This window comes from Theropithecus gelada, chromosome 2 (assembly GCF_003255815.1).
Source record: "Theropithecus gelada isolate Dixy chromosome 2, Tgel_1.0, whole genome shotgun sequence".
Classification (NCBI taxonomy): Eukaryota; Metazoa; Chordata; class Mammalia; order Primates; family Cercopithecidae; genus Theropithecus; species Theropithecus gelada.
Genome location: NC_037669.1, coordinates 120,356,426 through 120,372,556, shown reverse-complemented (window position 1 = coordinate 120,372,556; position 16,131 = coordinate 120,356,426). Strand labels below are relative to the sequence as shown.

Sequence of the window (16,131 nt, the reverse complement as noted above, 5' to 3'; positions counted from 1 at the left end):
TTATCTCCCTTAGTAGATTGTAGAGATAATTCTATAGAACTGAGCTGTTCTTGCACAGACTTTGGAGTCAGGCAGTCCTGGCTGACTGGGTTCTGCCACTTACATTGTGTGTTTAACAGCAAGCCATTTGAACTCTCTGAATGGAAGTTTTTTTTTGTTTGTTTTGTTTTGTTTTTTTTTTTCATCTTTAAGAGCAGAATGTAAATATCTTCCTCACAAGATTATCAGGATGATTAAATGAGTTATTACATGCAACGCCACTTAGCACAATTTTAGGCAATTGCAGGTTGCCGAAACATTGAATCTATTATTGTTATTTGTATAAAATAGGATCTTAACAAATGCTTGTGAAACAAAACAAAACAAACAAACAAACACACACAAGAACCACTTCTTCAGGATATTCCAACTAAATTCAGATCAAAAGGTGATAAAGAGGGTGCTGTGGTAATTATGGAACAGAACAGCATTTTCTTGAAAATATGTCTTAGGCTGGTCACAGGGTAGAAGGCAGAGTATGTGACAGGCACACCAGGTGTTTGGAATAAACTTACCCCTGACCAGCCGTGGGGCAAGAACTGGCCCTCTGCCCAGTATTTCCCATTGATGAAGAAGAGGCCTGCGATCATGATGAACACCCACACTGCCAGGTTCAACACATTGAGAACATTGTTGAAGCCTACGGAATTTTTCACCCCCAGGGCAACAATGATGGTCACGATGACTGCGATCAACAGAGCCAGAAGGTCTGGGTATGATTCTTCACCTTTCCCTAGAGAGGAAAGACATGATTTGACATTGTCTAGAGGGAAGAAAGGGCCATGCAAACTCCTGGTCCTACCCCAGTGCATCCGCACTCAGCTTTAAGAAGGGCAGTAAGTCTGTAAAAGGAACTGTGTGTGTGTGTGTGTGTGTGTGTGCACCTACACATGCCTATGCTGTAGTCCACAAGCAGATACAAGTGTCTATTTGCAAATGAGCAGAATTTGGTAGATAGGTAAGATGATCTGATATCCTGGACCAAAAATTGAGCACCTATGGAAGCATGGCACAGAACATTTGAAGTGGGAACCGACCTGTGATATTTGGGGTGCATATTTAGGTCTAACATGTTATTTGAAAATTGTTTTTATCTTCATTATTGTTAATTTTACAGTCAGTAAAATTTCCATCCCATTCCCAAACCTTTTCTTTATCAACACATTTAAGAATGTGTGTCTTTGAAAATGATGGGAACAGGGGTTTTCTGTCCTTTTGTGTACATGTGGTTGCAGAGAAAAAAATAACCAGTGAACACGCCCTGCCTGCTTGGTTTTGCCCAACGGCCAGTGGACTCCTGCCCTCTATAGAGTGGAAAAGGCACTGACTCAGCTGTCAGGGGTCTTGAATTTCAGCTGTACTTTTGTCCATAGCCAGATGTGTGGCCTTGGGCAAGTTGACTTATCTCTCTGGACCTCATTTGTAAAGCGATGGACATGAATGACCTGATTTTGGAGGACTCTTTTAGACCTAAAATTCTATACAATCAGTACACTGAACAGGTTTGTTCTTTATATTTTTATCTTGTCATGGTACTTGGGTGCTCAGCATTTTTGTCAGTTCTTTTGAGATAGGAACATCGAAGTCAGATGACTTGACACAGCCACAGGATCATTCCTTGGAAGTTCTGAGGCAAGATTCCAGAGCTTTCTCAGCTATTGTTCAGCTTTCCTCGAATTTGAGTTTATCAGGCATCAAGATGGAGAGTGGCTGGGTGCAGTGGCTCAGGCCTGTAATTCTAGCACTTTGGGAGGCCAAGGTGGGTGGATCACAAGGTCAGGAGTTCGAGACCAGCCTGGCCAACATGGTGAAACCCCGTCTCTACTAAAAATACAAAAATTAGCTGAGCGTGGTGGCTGAGTAGTAATCCCAGCTACTTAGGAGGCTGAGGCAGGAGAATTGCTTGAACCAGGGAGATGGAGGTTGCAGTGAGCCAAGATCATGCCATTGCACTCCAGCCTGGGCAACAGAGCAAGACTCTGTTGCAAAAATAATAATAATAATAAAAAAGAGAGTGGATGGCAAATGATGGATGGAGCCTGAGGTCTCATGGTATTTGTTACACGAGCTTCTGATGGTTTAGCATTCACTATTATGTTACCCCTTCCTGACCTCTTCTAGGCTGGAACCCTTTTTACTCATTAATTTTTTTTCATTGAAATTTGGAAAAAAAATCTGATGAAACCACTGGAGAAATTGCTGACAGTTCTTTTTTTTTCTGCATCGGTTTTATTTTTAAATAGCTATTGACATGCACATGTATGGTTTGTAACCTTTGACATATGATATTACATTAAAACATAATCCATGTTATTACAAGTTTCCCTAATCATCCTTTTAATTGCTAGCTACATAGTATTTGTCTGCAATTTACTTAGTCATTTGCCCACTGTAGAATATTTAGGCTGTCTCTAACTTTTTGTTATTGTAAATAAGGATGTGATGAGCATCTTTTTGTATAATGCTTCCATGGACATTAGAATTATTTTTTAAGGATAGATAGATTCATAGAGAAAGGATTACTTTGCCAAAAAAAAAAAAAAAAAAAAGAAAGAAAGAAAAGAGATATACTTAAGGCTTTTGATACATTTTGCCAAATTGCTTTCTGAAAGGAGAACTCATTTATGGGGCTTGGTAAGTTTGCATGTTGAGGGTAGGAGGATGTGGCAGTCTCACCCAGGCCATTGAGGGTTCCCACGCTGTCCGCCATCCAGCGGCTGATGGTGTGGTTGGCCAGTGAGTCAAACATGCTGCTCAGAGCACTGGCTCCGGCCGCAGTGCCAATCAGGTACTCCAGGATCAGGTTCCAGCCAATGAAAAATGCTACAAATTCCCCAACAGTGACATAGCTGTAGGTGTAGGCAGATCCTGTGGTCTTGGGGACTCGAACTCCAAACTCTGCATAGCAGACGCCTGCAAGGGACAGACATACACAGATGGTGGACTTCAGGAGAAAAGCTGACATCCTGTGGCTAACCATCTTGGGTAGAGAACATACTGAGACTCTCTAGGATCTCAGAACAAACACACAAAGTTTTATGTATGTGAATCGACTCAAAGCCAACTCTTACCTCTTCCAACCTCACTTCTGAAAAATGCGAACTTGAATGACTAGCAAGGCAATAAGAACTAATTCTACTGAACTGTTGTAAACCGTTCTTTATTTAGAAAATATTCCACTTGTGTGTGTCTCTGTCATGTTCCTTAGGTGTCAGATATCCGGTGTGAACATGGGATGGGCCCAACTCATTACGACCCCCACACTTGATGGCACCAGGGTGATATTATGCACAAACTTCTTCTCTTTTGGTTTTTACATATTATAGAAAGTGCTCCTCATTTGACAGTGATACTTTGAGCAATCTGTGAAAACGGCGTACTATATCTAGGGGGTAGATAAAAGATGCAAATATAAATAAATTGCTAATTATTAACAAGGAAATTTAGCACGTGCACAAAAGGTAATTTAACAAACACTTCTAGAGTCCTACCATGTGCATGGCAGGGTGTGAAGCACTGGGTATAAAAAAGACAAATGGCATATGCCCCTGCCCTTAAGGGGAGAGAGGCCATCAGTGCCCATTGTAGGCTGTGTAAGCTTGACAATCTAAAAATGTATAACAATGACAGGAGAGATGTGAGACATGTACTTAGAGGGTTTTGAGGCATATGTAGGGATTAATTGGATGAATAAGGTGGAACATGAGGCAAAGACGTGGCAGAGAGAGACAGTATGAAGTATTTGAGTGGAGGGGAGTGTGCACCAAGGTATTAGGAGGAGACGAGGCTGGCCAGGTAAGCAGAGCCACGTGTTTTACCAAGTGGGTTCAGGGCCCACTTCCACCAGAATCATCTATTGAATCCTAATTTCAGGAGATAGGAATCAGGATGCTGCATTTTATCCAGCTCCCCAGGTAATGCATGTGCCAACTTGTATCTGAAATGCACTGGAATATTGCTTCATTCTTTGATGTAATTAGAGAATAAATTAGAAAGAGATTGAGAACATATCAAACTTCTGGGAGTTGGGAGAATTTCCTATTTTGTGCTAGGAATTCTGGGTGTGGGCCAGTGAGTAGGGCAACGAGTTGGAGGACAGACATAGGACAGCTTGGAGGAAACATACCAGGGGTGGGATGTAGGAGGATGTAGGAGGGAACTCAAAGTCAACTTTACCTTCAGTCCCAATTTTGTTAAGGGCCAACCCTGAGGTTCTCTCATCACAAACCAGGGAACAATAGTTCACACTTTTGTGAATAAAGAGAGCAGGTTTCTTCTCCTTTGGAAGGGGATGAAATCAATGCAAAGAAGCAAAAACAGAGATGTCAAAAGCAATGGCATAATAAATGATTCCATGCGATGTACTATCTCTTCCTTCCCCTTCATTGCTTCAGTTGTCAGGGTGTCTACATGGAAGAAGCACTGGACCAGTTATGCTGGGCTCCTGTTTCTACTCCACCCCTATAGATTCAGCATCCTTGTTTTTAAAATAAAAGTACTACACCAAAGACTCTCTTAAGGATCTCCTAACTCTGACACTCTAGGATTCTATCTGTTATACTGAATTTTGTAATATTTTGCTGCAAAATCTATTGAGCACAACTTAGCTTTTCTTTTACATCAGCTACAGTATTGTTCGGTGTTATGGAGATGCTCTCAGGGATAGTGAAGCTGTTTGTCTCTACATATAAACAGTCCAGGCTGTTATTTATTTTGAGTTCCTATGTCAGCCCTCCTCCCCTTGCTTTGTAAATATAGCTTTCCATCTCCTTCCTTGATATCAGACTGTCAGTTGTTACTTCTTGTTGCTGTCCCAGTGCTTATCTGGAGCAGTCAGACCACCTCTTTTCTAAATTGCTACTTCCAACGCCTGATATTTAAATTGTTAGAGTGAGTCTAAAATTAAGAGGAAATGGTCTTTGAAGAAAGGCCTGAAGAACTCTTCCATGGGGAAAGTATAGAGTGTGCATGCATCAAATATAAGAACCTGATGATATTTTCTTGAATGCCGTGTGTTTTCAGGGTTCTCGGGAGTTGACTTTGCACGTATGGATTAGGTTGCTCTTTTAGTGCTGTGTGAGGAAGGAAGTGAAGAGGCAACTCACTTCTCTGCTTTGGTATTGAAGCCACAGCATTATCCAATAATTCCTGCATTCTATGAGCTTATTCTCATCACCCAACTTTACCACCTGATATTATACAAGATTTATAAGTAAAATCTTTTCCAGATGATGCTTTTGAAGTAGGCATTGAGTTGATTGCAAATTTAATTTGGAGAGCCAATATTGTGGAGTTTGTGCAATCAAACATTCTCTCCATAACATTAGATCGACAAATTAAATTTAAAAATACCCATTTTGCCACCAGAATACATTTGCCAAGGGTAATTAGCAAATAGCCAAGTCTTCCTTCGGTCTTGTGAACGGACCAGTCCATTGCTGTCTGAATCAGAGAAAGAGGCCCTGGCTGTGCATGGTATAAGGAGCATTTGGAAACTTAGTCATTTCCCAAGGTCCTGCTGGGGTCCTGATGACTATAGTTTGGGGAGAACAGTGGGAAAATCAACCAGGCACTAACCATACAAGACAATTTCTGCTCCAAGAAATCATTGTTTGGACACATTGTAAAAGATCTTATAGTATTTAAAAATCTTTTTGCTTTGTTTGTATGGAGAAATTCAGACTTAGAGTGGGCACTAGAGAGCATCTAGCCTGCCTTTGAAGTTCACTGGTGAGAACTGAATGTTTACAGCCTCATATATCCTGAGAAAAATGTTCTCGTTCATTCAACTATTTTAAAATATCTGGTATGTAAGAGAAACACATTCAAGAGTATCTTTCTAATTTCACTAAGAAATTAAAAGCATGGAAACGGAAACCTTTTTTTTTTTTTTTTGAGATGGAGTTTCACTCTGTTGCCCAGGCTGGAGTGTAGTGGTGTGATCTTGGATCACTGCAACCTCCACCTGTTGGGTTCAGGCCATTCTCCTGCCTCAGCCTCCCAAGTAGCTGGGACTACAGGCATGCACCACTATGTCTGGCTAATTTTTGTATTTTTAGTAGAGATGGGGTTTCTCCATGTTGGCCAGGCTGGTCTTGAACTCCTGACCTCAAGTTATCCGCCTGTCTCAGCCTTCCAGAGTACTGGGATTACAGCATGAGCCACCATGCCCGGGGAAACCTTGGTTTTTATCCTAGATTATCTAGGGTCCTAGGTTACTGAGTATTGAGGGGCCAGTTACCCTCCTATGGATGAAATGAGGCGGCCAATTAGATATGGTTTAGGATCCCTTCTGGTGCATCGCTCTTTGGTTTTACAGCTAAAGTCAACTCTTAATCATCTATTTAGTGAGGGAAGCCCTGTAGAAAATACTGTATGAACCAATGGTTCTCAGTAAAGGTGGTGTTGACTCCTAGGGGAATTTTGGAAATATGTGGGAGTGTCTATGGTTCTCATGATGAGTGTGGGCACTTGTGGCATTAAGTGGACAGGGGTCTGGGCTGTTCGTCATTCTGCAATGTGACTGACTCACAGAATGAAGCTCTGTCTTGTATCATACATGACTGCTGATGGCCCCAGTGGACATTCATTTAAGTACAAACCTGTTTATAATTTTTGTCTTGAATTTGTCTCCATTTTACATATACATACAAAACATTTTTTTTTGCATGGCTTTTTAGACATTGAATTTTCCAAGACTGCAACAGCTGGGTAAATTGAGAGACAGTTCTCATTTGTTTGGTTTGGAATTTACCGAGTTGATCATCATTTTGGAAGACCATCATCAACAACAATGTTATTCATGGTTTTTGAGCATCAAATGACAGACCTATATGAGTCTGCATTTGTGGCTGTTGTACTTACAGTGGTTCTACAAATGACTGCAAACATCTGACGACTTCCTCGCATCTCCTAATGTACGCATGCCCCAGCATTCACATGTTGGAATAAATATTGATTTTATTCAAAATTACTTTCATTTGATTTATCTTTCATACTCAGGGCGTATTTATTTTTTAAAAAATTAAGTGCATAGGAAGGTAACCATCTCTAGCTTTCATCCAGAATACTAGAGGAAGCATTACAAAGTATTTATTACCAAAAATGAATCTGGGTGTACTAGGGTAGAGAATCACTGTTTTAAATAAGAGATCAATTGCCGGGCGCGGTGGCTCGTGCCTGTAATCCCAGCACTTTGGGAGGGCGAGGCAGGTGGATCACCTGAGGTCAAGAGTTTGAGACCAGCCTGGTCAACATGGTGAAACCCTATCTCTACTAAAATTACAAAAAAAATGAGCCAGATGTGGTGGCGGATGCCTGTAGTCCCAGCTACTCTGGAGGCTGAGGCAGAAGAATCGCTGGAACCCAGGAGGCGGAGGTGGCAGTGAACTGAGATTGTGCCATTGCACACCAGTGGGGACAACAGAGCAAGACTCTGTGTCAAAAAAAAAAAAAAAAAAAAAAAGAAAAGAAAAAGATTAATGTATAAATAATATTGACTTAATTTGGTGAATCCATTAAAAAATTTTGCCCCTGAGTTACCTTTCTAATCATATTTTCCTTATGCTATTATCAGAGTGATTTTACATTTTGTGGTCATCCACCAAGTGATTAGAGGGAGAGGCATATTGATTTCAAAAGTACTTATTCATATAGCTAGAGAGAATCAATACGAAATCCAATGTTTAGGTGCAGGCAGCCATCAGTGAGTGGCAGAATGTTGCAGACCACATGATGGAGATTTTCCCTTAGTGTTAGTCAGAGATGGGAAGGAAGTCTAGGTCTTTGAGAAATATAAAGGATTTATTTCAGCAGGACGAGAGGTAAGAAGCCTGCAAGTCTGACACCTTTTCAGTTACCCATCATATAAATCTATTGTAAACATATTCCTATTTATATTTTGTCCCATTTCTAGTGTTTTATATTTCTGTACCCAGAACTATTTGTGGTTAAATTCATAATTTGCCAGGCTAAAAATCAGTTAGACTTGGAGAGAACTTCCACATTGAAAAGTGGGTTGGGACAAGGTACCAGGAGATTCTCAATTTGCAATATTCCTTTTAATCCTCTTATGTGTATCCCAGATGATGTGTGATTTGGGGTTTCAGAAAAATATAGTCCTTTTCAATGTGATTTTGCTTTCAAGTTAGAGTCTATGGTTCTATCATATATATATGTGAAGAGCCAGCCTTAGGTTTAGTACTTTCAGACAACCTACATACAATGTTGACCTTTCCAAACTATGCTTAACATAGCACAACCCAACAGCAAAGAGAATCATGACATGCTTCTCCCTCTCTAATTCTGTTGAGTCACTTGCAGCCTACCTGGATTCCCTATAACCCTTTTAGAACCAGGAGGCAAAGCTTCTCCTTCTTAAGAGAGTAAAGGAGAAAGACCCAGCTGGGAGTAGGCAAAAGGAGGGAAATCTATTTTTAAGTGGAGAAGTTTTTCCACTTAAGGGGGAAGTTATTGGAGGTACAGTTTCTATAATATGATGAATTCAATGATTATCTTGCCTGATCATAAGTCGAGAAAGGCTTCTCCACTTAAGACATGAATTTCTCTCCGCATTCCAGCAAAGAAAGCCATTAGATAAATAAGTACTTTTAAATAAGTGTATTTTCACCTGGAAGGATTAAATCTAGGGGCTATTCACACTTGAATGCCAATTACTCTACTCAGATAGACAGATTTTCCCATTAATACGTAGCTTATCTTACTTTGACTATTCCCTAACATACTTATCCGTTAATTTAAGAGTTTCCCAAATAACTTTTGACTTTCTAATTTCCTTCCTTCATTCCACACACATTAAGTGTCTACGAAATGAGGCACTGTAATGAATGACAGAGACACAAACGGTGAGACAGATTTCCTGATCTTGAGGCATCTATATTTCAGTCAGGAAAGAGTTTAATAAACAAACAGCTGATTCCACGCAGCCAGCATTTCATACTATCGAGCATTTATGAGGTGTTCTTGGAGCCCAGTGCGGTGAGCGTGCTTCTTAGGGAGCAGGGTTCTTTGGTTGCTATGGAAGCAGGGAGACTAGGGGAGGGAGCCTTTTAAGCTACTTCTTGGAGGGTGAGCTGGGCTTTGCCAGTCGAAAAAAATAGAGGAAAGGGTGGTTTCAAGCAGACGAAAGGTGTAGCTGGGCTGACACATGCAGGCTACTTTGGAGATTGTGGAAGATGAACCTGCAGAGGTGGACTGAGATCGAGTGATTGAGGGGGTGGGACCTTTTTGATAGACGGGAGGACTAGCTGAAAAGGACTGTACTTGTTCATCTTCTTGTATAGTTTAAAGCTCTTTCTTAGTTGTAGAACTTTTTTTCACACACAGTCTTATTTGAGAGCCCAATACATAAATAGGTGAAAGCAGGTGGTTCCTTTTGAAGGGGTGGGAGAATGGAGGTTGGTCTGCTCAAGGTCTCCTTCATCCCATACCTGCCCAAAGCCCCTGACCCTCCTCTGTGGACCCCCAGGGCTGTATTGAGCATGGGAATGAGAAGGGGTGTCAGTTGCTCATCAGAGTTGTTTTTTTATATTATAGATGATGCATTTGAGCCCCAGATCTGAAGCTGTGTATTCCATTAATGGCAGAGTTTGGGCTAGAACTGAGGTCTCCTGATACCCAGCCTTAGGAGCTTTCTAATTCACTTATCCATTTATCCCATGCACTGGTAAGGTATCATCTCTATGCATCTATGCCAGCTTTTAAGGATTCAAAGGTGAACAGGAAGATTATAGTCTCTTTTTTGTGGGCCTTATAGTATCATGGAGGAAACAGACCAGAAAACCAACCAGCCAGAAGGACTGTCCAAAGGGAAAGAGGCTATCAGAAATTATGAGAGGGAGTGGAGGCAGGTGTCCAAGAAAACAGTTTGCCAACTTTACAGTTTCATTCAGGCCTCTGGGATCAGCAACAACTGGAGTGTTGCTCAGAGATTCGGTCAGGCTGCCTTGAGTGGACCATAGGTCACTGATACCAGGCCCTATTAGGTTTTGCACATACTGTGTCTTATACTTCACACTGGGTAGGCAGGAAGGTTGGGGTAGGCTGATCTAGGAAATGGACAAGGTCAGTGATTTCTCATCCATGAAGTCAGTTCTTCCCAAGTGCCAGCTATCTGCCATCTGCCAGACACAGGACGGAATCAGCCGTTGGCCCACATTTGTGAAATTCACTACTTAGGCCCAAACATGTCTTTAAGGAAGTCCTCACCAAATATAGCATTTTGCTGAGTTGTTACTTATTTTCTTCTCATTTTCTCACTTTTCTTAAAACATCCCTTTTCCTTTTATAAAGCCACAGCAGGGCTAAGACATGCCATATATGTAGCTACGGTTGCTAGTCCTGCCTAAATGTAGATGGGGAGTAGGGTATGAAGAGGAATCACAGGACCTCAGAGAGAAATGAAGTGTGAATTCTCTCAGAGACGTTTATTTTCTCCATGACACCGAGTTCCATATGGTGGGTAATGCAGTGTCCCCATTATTGCTGTCTTGAGAAGCAGGTTGCTGGGTTAGGAGAAACATCTATCCAGGCCCTGTCATGGTGCGGCTGGACCCAGTGAACCTGCACTGATGTCCTTGGTTAGCCAAGAAAACTGTGGGTTTCTTTTTCAGGGAGTGACTGGTCAGGTGCTCTGTCCCTTCAGCCTCACTGCTACTGTCTCTTCTACTTGAGCAGCCTCGGTCACTCCATCACCTGTCAGGGAAGCCCAGGCAATTTTTATGAATGTGTCTGGAGGAAAAGTAATTTGTCTGGGAATGCCTATGTTTCTTTGTGTCTAAGAAGAGACTTATGATTTCTCTGCCCAAGCAGGCCCCATGTGGACAGTAACCACCTGTGTTTAGGGGACAGGCAGCATCATTAATCAGGGGTGTATGACACCATCAGTTATTGAACCTGACAGGGCTCCAATTAAAGTTGGGTAGGGAATAGAGAACTCCCAAGTCCTCCAAACCACAGCACCAATATATCAACATATAAACAGGTAGGAAATAAGTTGTCCTTAGAGTCAGAGAAGTCAGCCCCCCAAACAGGTCAAGGAAGTTTAACAATTTGTTGATTAAATGTAACCAACCGGCTGGGCGCGGTGGGTCACGCCTATAATCCAAGCACTTTGGGAGGCCGAGGCGGGCAGATCACCTGAGGTCGGGAGTTTGAGACCAGCCTGACCAACATGGCAAAACCCTATCTCTACTAAAAATACAAAAATAAGCCCAGTGTGGTGGTGCATGCCTATAATCCCCGCACTTTAGGAGGCCAAGGTGGGCGGATCACCTGAGGTCAGGAGTTTGAGAGCAGCCTGCCCAACATGGCAAAATCCCGTCTCTACTAAAAATACAAAAACTAGCTGGGCATTTGGTGGGCACCTGTAATCCCAGCTACTCTGGAGGCTGAGACAGGAGAATCGCTTGAACCCAGGAGGAGGAGGTTGCAGTGAGCCAAGATCATGCCACTGCACTCCAGCCTCAGCGACAGAGCAAGACTGTGTCTCAAAAAAAAAAAAAAAGAAAGAAAAGGATGTAACCAACCTATCTGTTTACTCTCTTCTCTAGATCTCCCTCTATGAAAATATTTTGGAGGCTATTGAAGGTACAGTCTGTATAATATGAGGAATTCAAGTATTATCTGGTCATGCTGTTGTTAATAATCATCATCAATGTACATTGTTTTACTTGATTGCTTTATCAAATGATAATGATGATGGTAATTGATGATGATGGTGATGATGATGCTCATGTGGTTACTTTCAACTAAACAATCCACAGGGTTATCTGTGCCCCAAGCCCGTCTTCTGGCCCAGATTGGTCCTTCTTCATTGTCGAAGTGGCAAGTAGGCTGGAACTGTCCTTTTCTCTGCTCCTAACATTTTTATGTGGGTGGCTTCAGGTTATCATCAAAGGCCACCTTGGAAGGAAGAAGTCACTACAAAAGGGAAAGGCGAAGGCACGTGTTTTCTTGGCATCTACCTATGCTAGACTCATTGTACTTGGTTTCACATTTGATGCTTAGACAACCTGGGAGAGAATGCTAAGGCCAGCATCAGCAGCCCCTCCTCTCCTTTAGGAGAGGGAGTGAGGTGTCATAGAATTCACACAGCCTCTGGAGAGAGACCCAGAGAGCGGTTATGACAATGAAGTAAGATGTTGCACACAGATCACTTTGCCCAGTGCCTGGGCATACTAAGTAAGGACAAATAGGCTGGGTGCAGTGGCTCACGCTTGTAATCCCAGGTCTTTGGGAGGCAGAGGCAAGCGGGTCACCTGAGGTTGGGAGTTCCAGACCAGCCTGACCAACATGGAGAAACCCCATCTCCAACAAAAATACAAAATTAACCAGGTGTGGTGGTACATGTCTGTAATCCCAGCTACTTGGGAGGCTGAGGCAGGAGAATCGCTTGAACCTGGGAGGTGGAGGTTGCGGTGAGCCAAGATCGTGCCATTGCACTCCAGCCTGGGCAACAAGAGCGAAACTCCATCTCAAAAAAAAAAAAAAAAAAAAAAAAGGACAAATAAAATTATTGCTATCTGTGGTCTGGAGCCGGTCAGCCAATTTCATTGACCCTGTTTCCCTACCTGGAAAATGGTGATGGTGATACCTACTATGCAGGTTGCTATGGGTCATCAAAGGACATGTGTTATAGTTCCTGACATATGGTAGGTACTCCTTCAGTGGGAGCTTAGGGCTATTATTCATTGACGAGGAAGAGGAATCCCAGAGAGCTTTACTTAGCAGTAGTCTGTGGAGTATTTATACAGGAGACTTTGCCTCAGAGTGGGATAAAACAGGTTGGAAGCAAGCATTGTTGGCTGATGGTTTTAGAGTCTCAGAGTTGGTAGGAAAATTAGAAATCATCTAGATTCTAGACCAAGCCCTAGGTGTGCTCAATGCACTTATAAAACAGAACGTGGAGAAATTTCTTCCTAGGTTTGAAATCTTTAATCTAGAAACTTCTTGTTCTGTTCCACGACTGCAGTTAGAAATTGTGAGGGTGAAGAGAAGTTTCCCATTTTCTCACTCAACTTCTCTTTGTGAGACCTACTGCCTCTCATCCAGAGGACTCTTATAAGTGGACTAAAAAGGCTTTGTGCAGAAAAGGAAAGGAGACTTGGAGTTGAAGTGACAACCAGCAATTCTCTCCCACCTGCATATTTCTCAACTCATCACTCTCAGGGAGTAGGCAGTGTCTCATTTCTAAAGCAGGTGAAAGTGGCACCAACAGAGATGACAGATCTCAGAAGATTCTGTGGGGGGTCAGCCATACCCCCTGCCCTGAGAATACAATGAGCTGGGTTCAAGGTGAGTGCCGAGAGGACCCACCTGCGCCCTTGCATGGCTTCCCCAGCCCAGATGAGGAGCAGGCGAATGGGGGTTCCACGGGGAGGGGACAAATTCTCAGAAGATGACCAGGGAAGGGGAGACACAGCAAATCTTTGAAGGGCCTGCACCTGCTCTGTGGGGGGCTGTCCCAAAGCCATGACAGACCCTTCATGACAGGGATGCCAACGCACAGGGAGGGGAAGAACGGGGCCAGAGACTCCGGATTTAGGAGGCTTGTGGGAGGGAATCTTTTGGTGAGGTGGATGTGGTTACAGTGCCTACTTCTGGTTCTTCCCCATCCTGTGAAACAAATTTCTATCACTTTCACCTCCTTCCTTCTCCTCTCCCCTTTTCTACTCCCCCACCCCTCAGAACTCTAGGCGAATTCAGCCTTCTATAGGGCACATGTGTACAATTTGCATTTTATGGCGTGAGTGTTGCCCCCTGCTGCTGATCCATGAGGATGGAAGGTTGGCGTGCGCTGGGTAAACTGCGGCCGCAGTGTCTTCTGTGCACAACTGATAAAGGTGGCAGTTACTGTTCTTCCAAAGAGCCTCACCTACATGGTCCTGATGGATTGTTTATGGCTAAGTAGCTCCTACTGAATGCAACAGCAATGGAGAGTTTTGAGCTAAATTTTCAACAAGAGAACTCCAGTGAATGGAATAGTGACTCCCTTGGATACACTGGGGGGCTTCTTGAAAGAGGCTTTCCCACCAAGGAAAATAGCAAGTGCCCTCGGCTGAGCTTATAGTATTATGCCACATAAGCACTCTCCTAATTAAAATAATCTTAGAAATGTTTTCAAAGGAGCAGGTGTTTGTAGCTATGCTTCACATGTAAGAGAAACTCATTATACTGCTTATTTTTCTTTAAAAGTCTAAGAAGTGATAATCTAGGGCATTTATAAACAAACTCTCAAGAGAAATTAATATAGCCAAGGGCTATTGTTGAATTTATTCCAAGTAGGAAATGTCTGAAGAGTTAATAAGATCTACAGATATATTTGTGCAAATATGTGTATATGCATATATATGTAAATGTATACATTATATATATGTTTTCAATTACTTTGTGAGGGACTTATGGCCAGATCTATGAGAGTGACCAGTGATGAGGAATAGTATATAAAATGTTTGTGATGCATATTAGCAAATAATTGTTTTTCACATACGTACTCATGACTCTTAAAAAGGCACAGGCACAGGTTGTGTCCAGGACAAATGGATTCCTTGGGTTGTTAAATAAAGGATCCATTCTCTTGCTTGCTGTTTGCTCTTCTCCATGCTAATGCTACCCTTTGCACTGTGGTGTTTGCCTTCATTACACCCCAGAAATTGCCATTGCTAACCCACAAGCTGTCAACAGAATGGCCTTTTATCAGTGTCCCTGCAGCTTGTGATGCAAACACTTATTCCCTCTCTGTTCCCTTGTGTAAGAATCTGTTCTTCCTTTGGTTTCACTCGCTTTCTTCTGCCCACTTCTTTTCTTTTTTCATCATTGCTTCTTATTTATCCATCTCCATCTGTGTGTAGTCATTTAACAAAGTTCTCCCTTCAGTTCTTTCCTCTCCTTGCACCCTTTGCTTTGGTGATCTCACCTCCTTGCCAGGGCAAGTGTCAAGAGCTCTTTGATTCCTTGGGGTGGCTGTGGCTCCTTGTCTGCAGCCTCTGTGAACTAGCAACGTGAGGAGTGGGCCAGAGTGTTCAAAGTAGATGGCCTGGCACATGCAAAGCTCCTGAGCTGCTGTGATTGGCCAGTTAGACTCCACTCAGAAAGTCTACCTGTGCAAACCTCTGAGGGCAAGGGCTGGTGTTTGGCATAACTCCTCTTCATAAGTTTTCATCAACATTCCTGTCTCAGGTGTTTTCTGTGGCCTTTGGCAGGTACCATGCCTTACTTATCTCTGCATCTCTAGCGTCTATTTCAGTGCACCAAGTTGAAGTTGCTTAAGTATCACTTCTTCAGAAAAAGTACTTTGTCATGATACCTTGCTTATTTTCCTTTATAGCACTTGTCACTGTTTGTAATTATTATACACATTTATTTACTTGTTTTGAGGCACGACCTATTAATGTGTTTTAAGGCATAGCCTTGTTAAAGGAGGCTGTTCCTTTAAAGGAAGAGAATTCTTCTTGGACATATGCTTTCAGAGTCAAAATCATAGTCTTTGCACAGGGTTCATCTGGAGGAAAGTGAGTAGGAGGCAAGTCTACCAGTCTTTTTGCGAGGGGCGGACTGAGGACCTTCAGCACTGGCACCAGGACTACTCATTTGCATTAAGAACCTAGCCTTGTCAGGTTGGAAACTGGCCAGTAGTCTTGGTAGTGGTGATAATAATAATACAAACATTACTGAGCATTTACTATGTGCATGGGCATATTAAGCACTTTACATACAAAATCTTAATCTTCACAAGATGGTTACGATGCAGAAACTAACAAAATTTCCGTTTGCAGATGATGAGTCCAAGATCTCAACAGGTTATCAGGACTTCTCAACCTTTTCCACATCACATAACCCACCTTGAAGATAATATTTGGGCTAGGCACGGTGGCTCATGCCTGTAATCCCAGCACTTTGGGAGGCCGAGGCGGGCGGATTACCTGAGGTAAGAGTTCTAGACCAGCCTGGCCAACACAGCGAAACCCCATCTCTACTAAAAATACAAAAATTATTCCTGCATGGTAGTGTATGCCTCTAATCCCAGCTACCCAGGAGGCTGAGGCAGGAGAATCGCTGGAACCCCGGAGGCAG

The 16,131-nt window shown here is 42.6% G+C and overlaps 1 protein-coding gene across 1 annotated transcript in view; it reads right to left on the bottom strand.

Moving 5' to 3' along the window:
* Positions 1–16,131, bottom strand: part of SLC7A14 (solute carrier family 7 member 14) — a 155,373-nt gene that overhangs the window by 71,481 nt on the left and 67,761 nt on the right. The window contains exons 3-4 of the mRNA XM_025377915.1: positions 2,716–2,952; positions 555–772 (exon numbers count right to left, since the gene is read on the bottom strand). Coding sequence (XP_025233700.1) covers positions 555–772; positions 2,716–2,952 — 455 coding nt within the window. The remainder of the gene's footprint in view (positions 1–554; positions 773–2,715; positions 2,953–16,131) is intronic.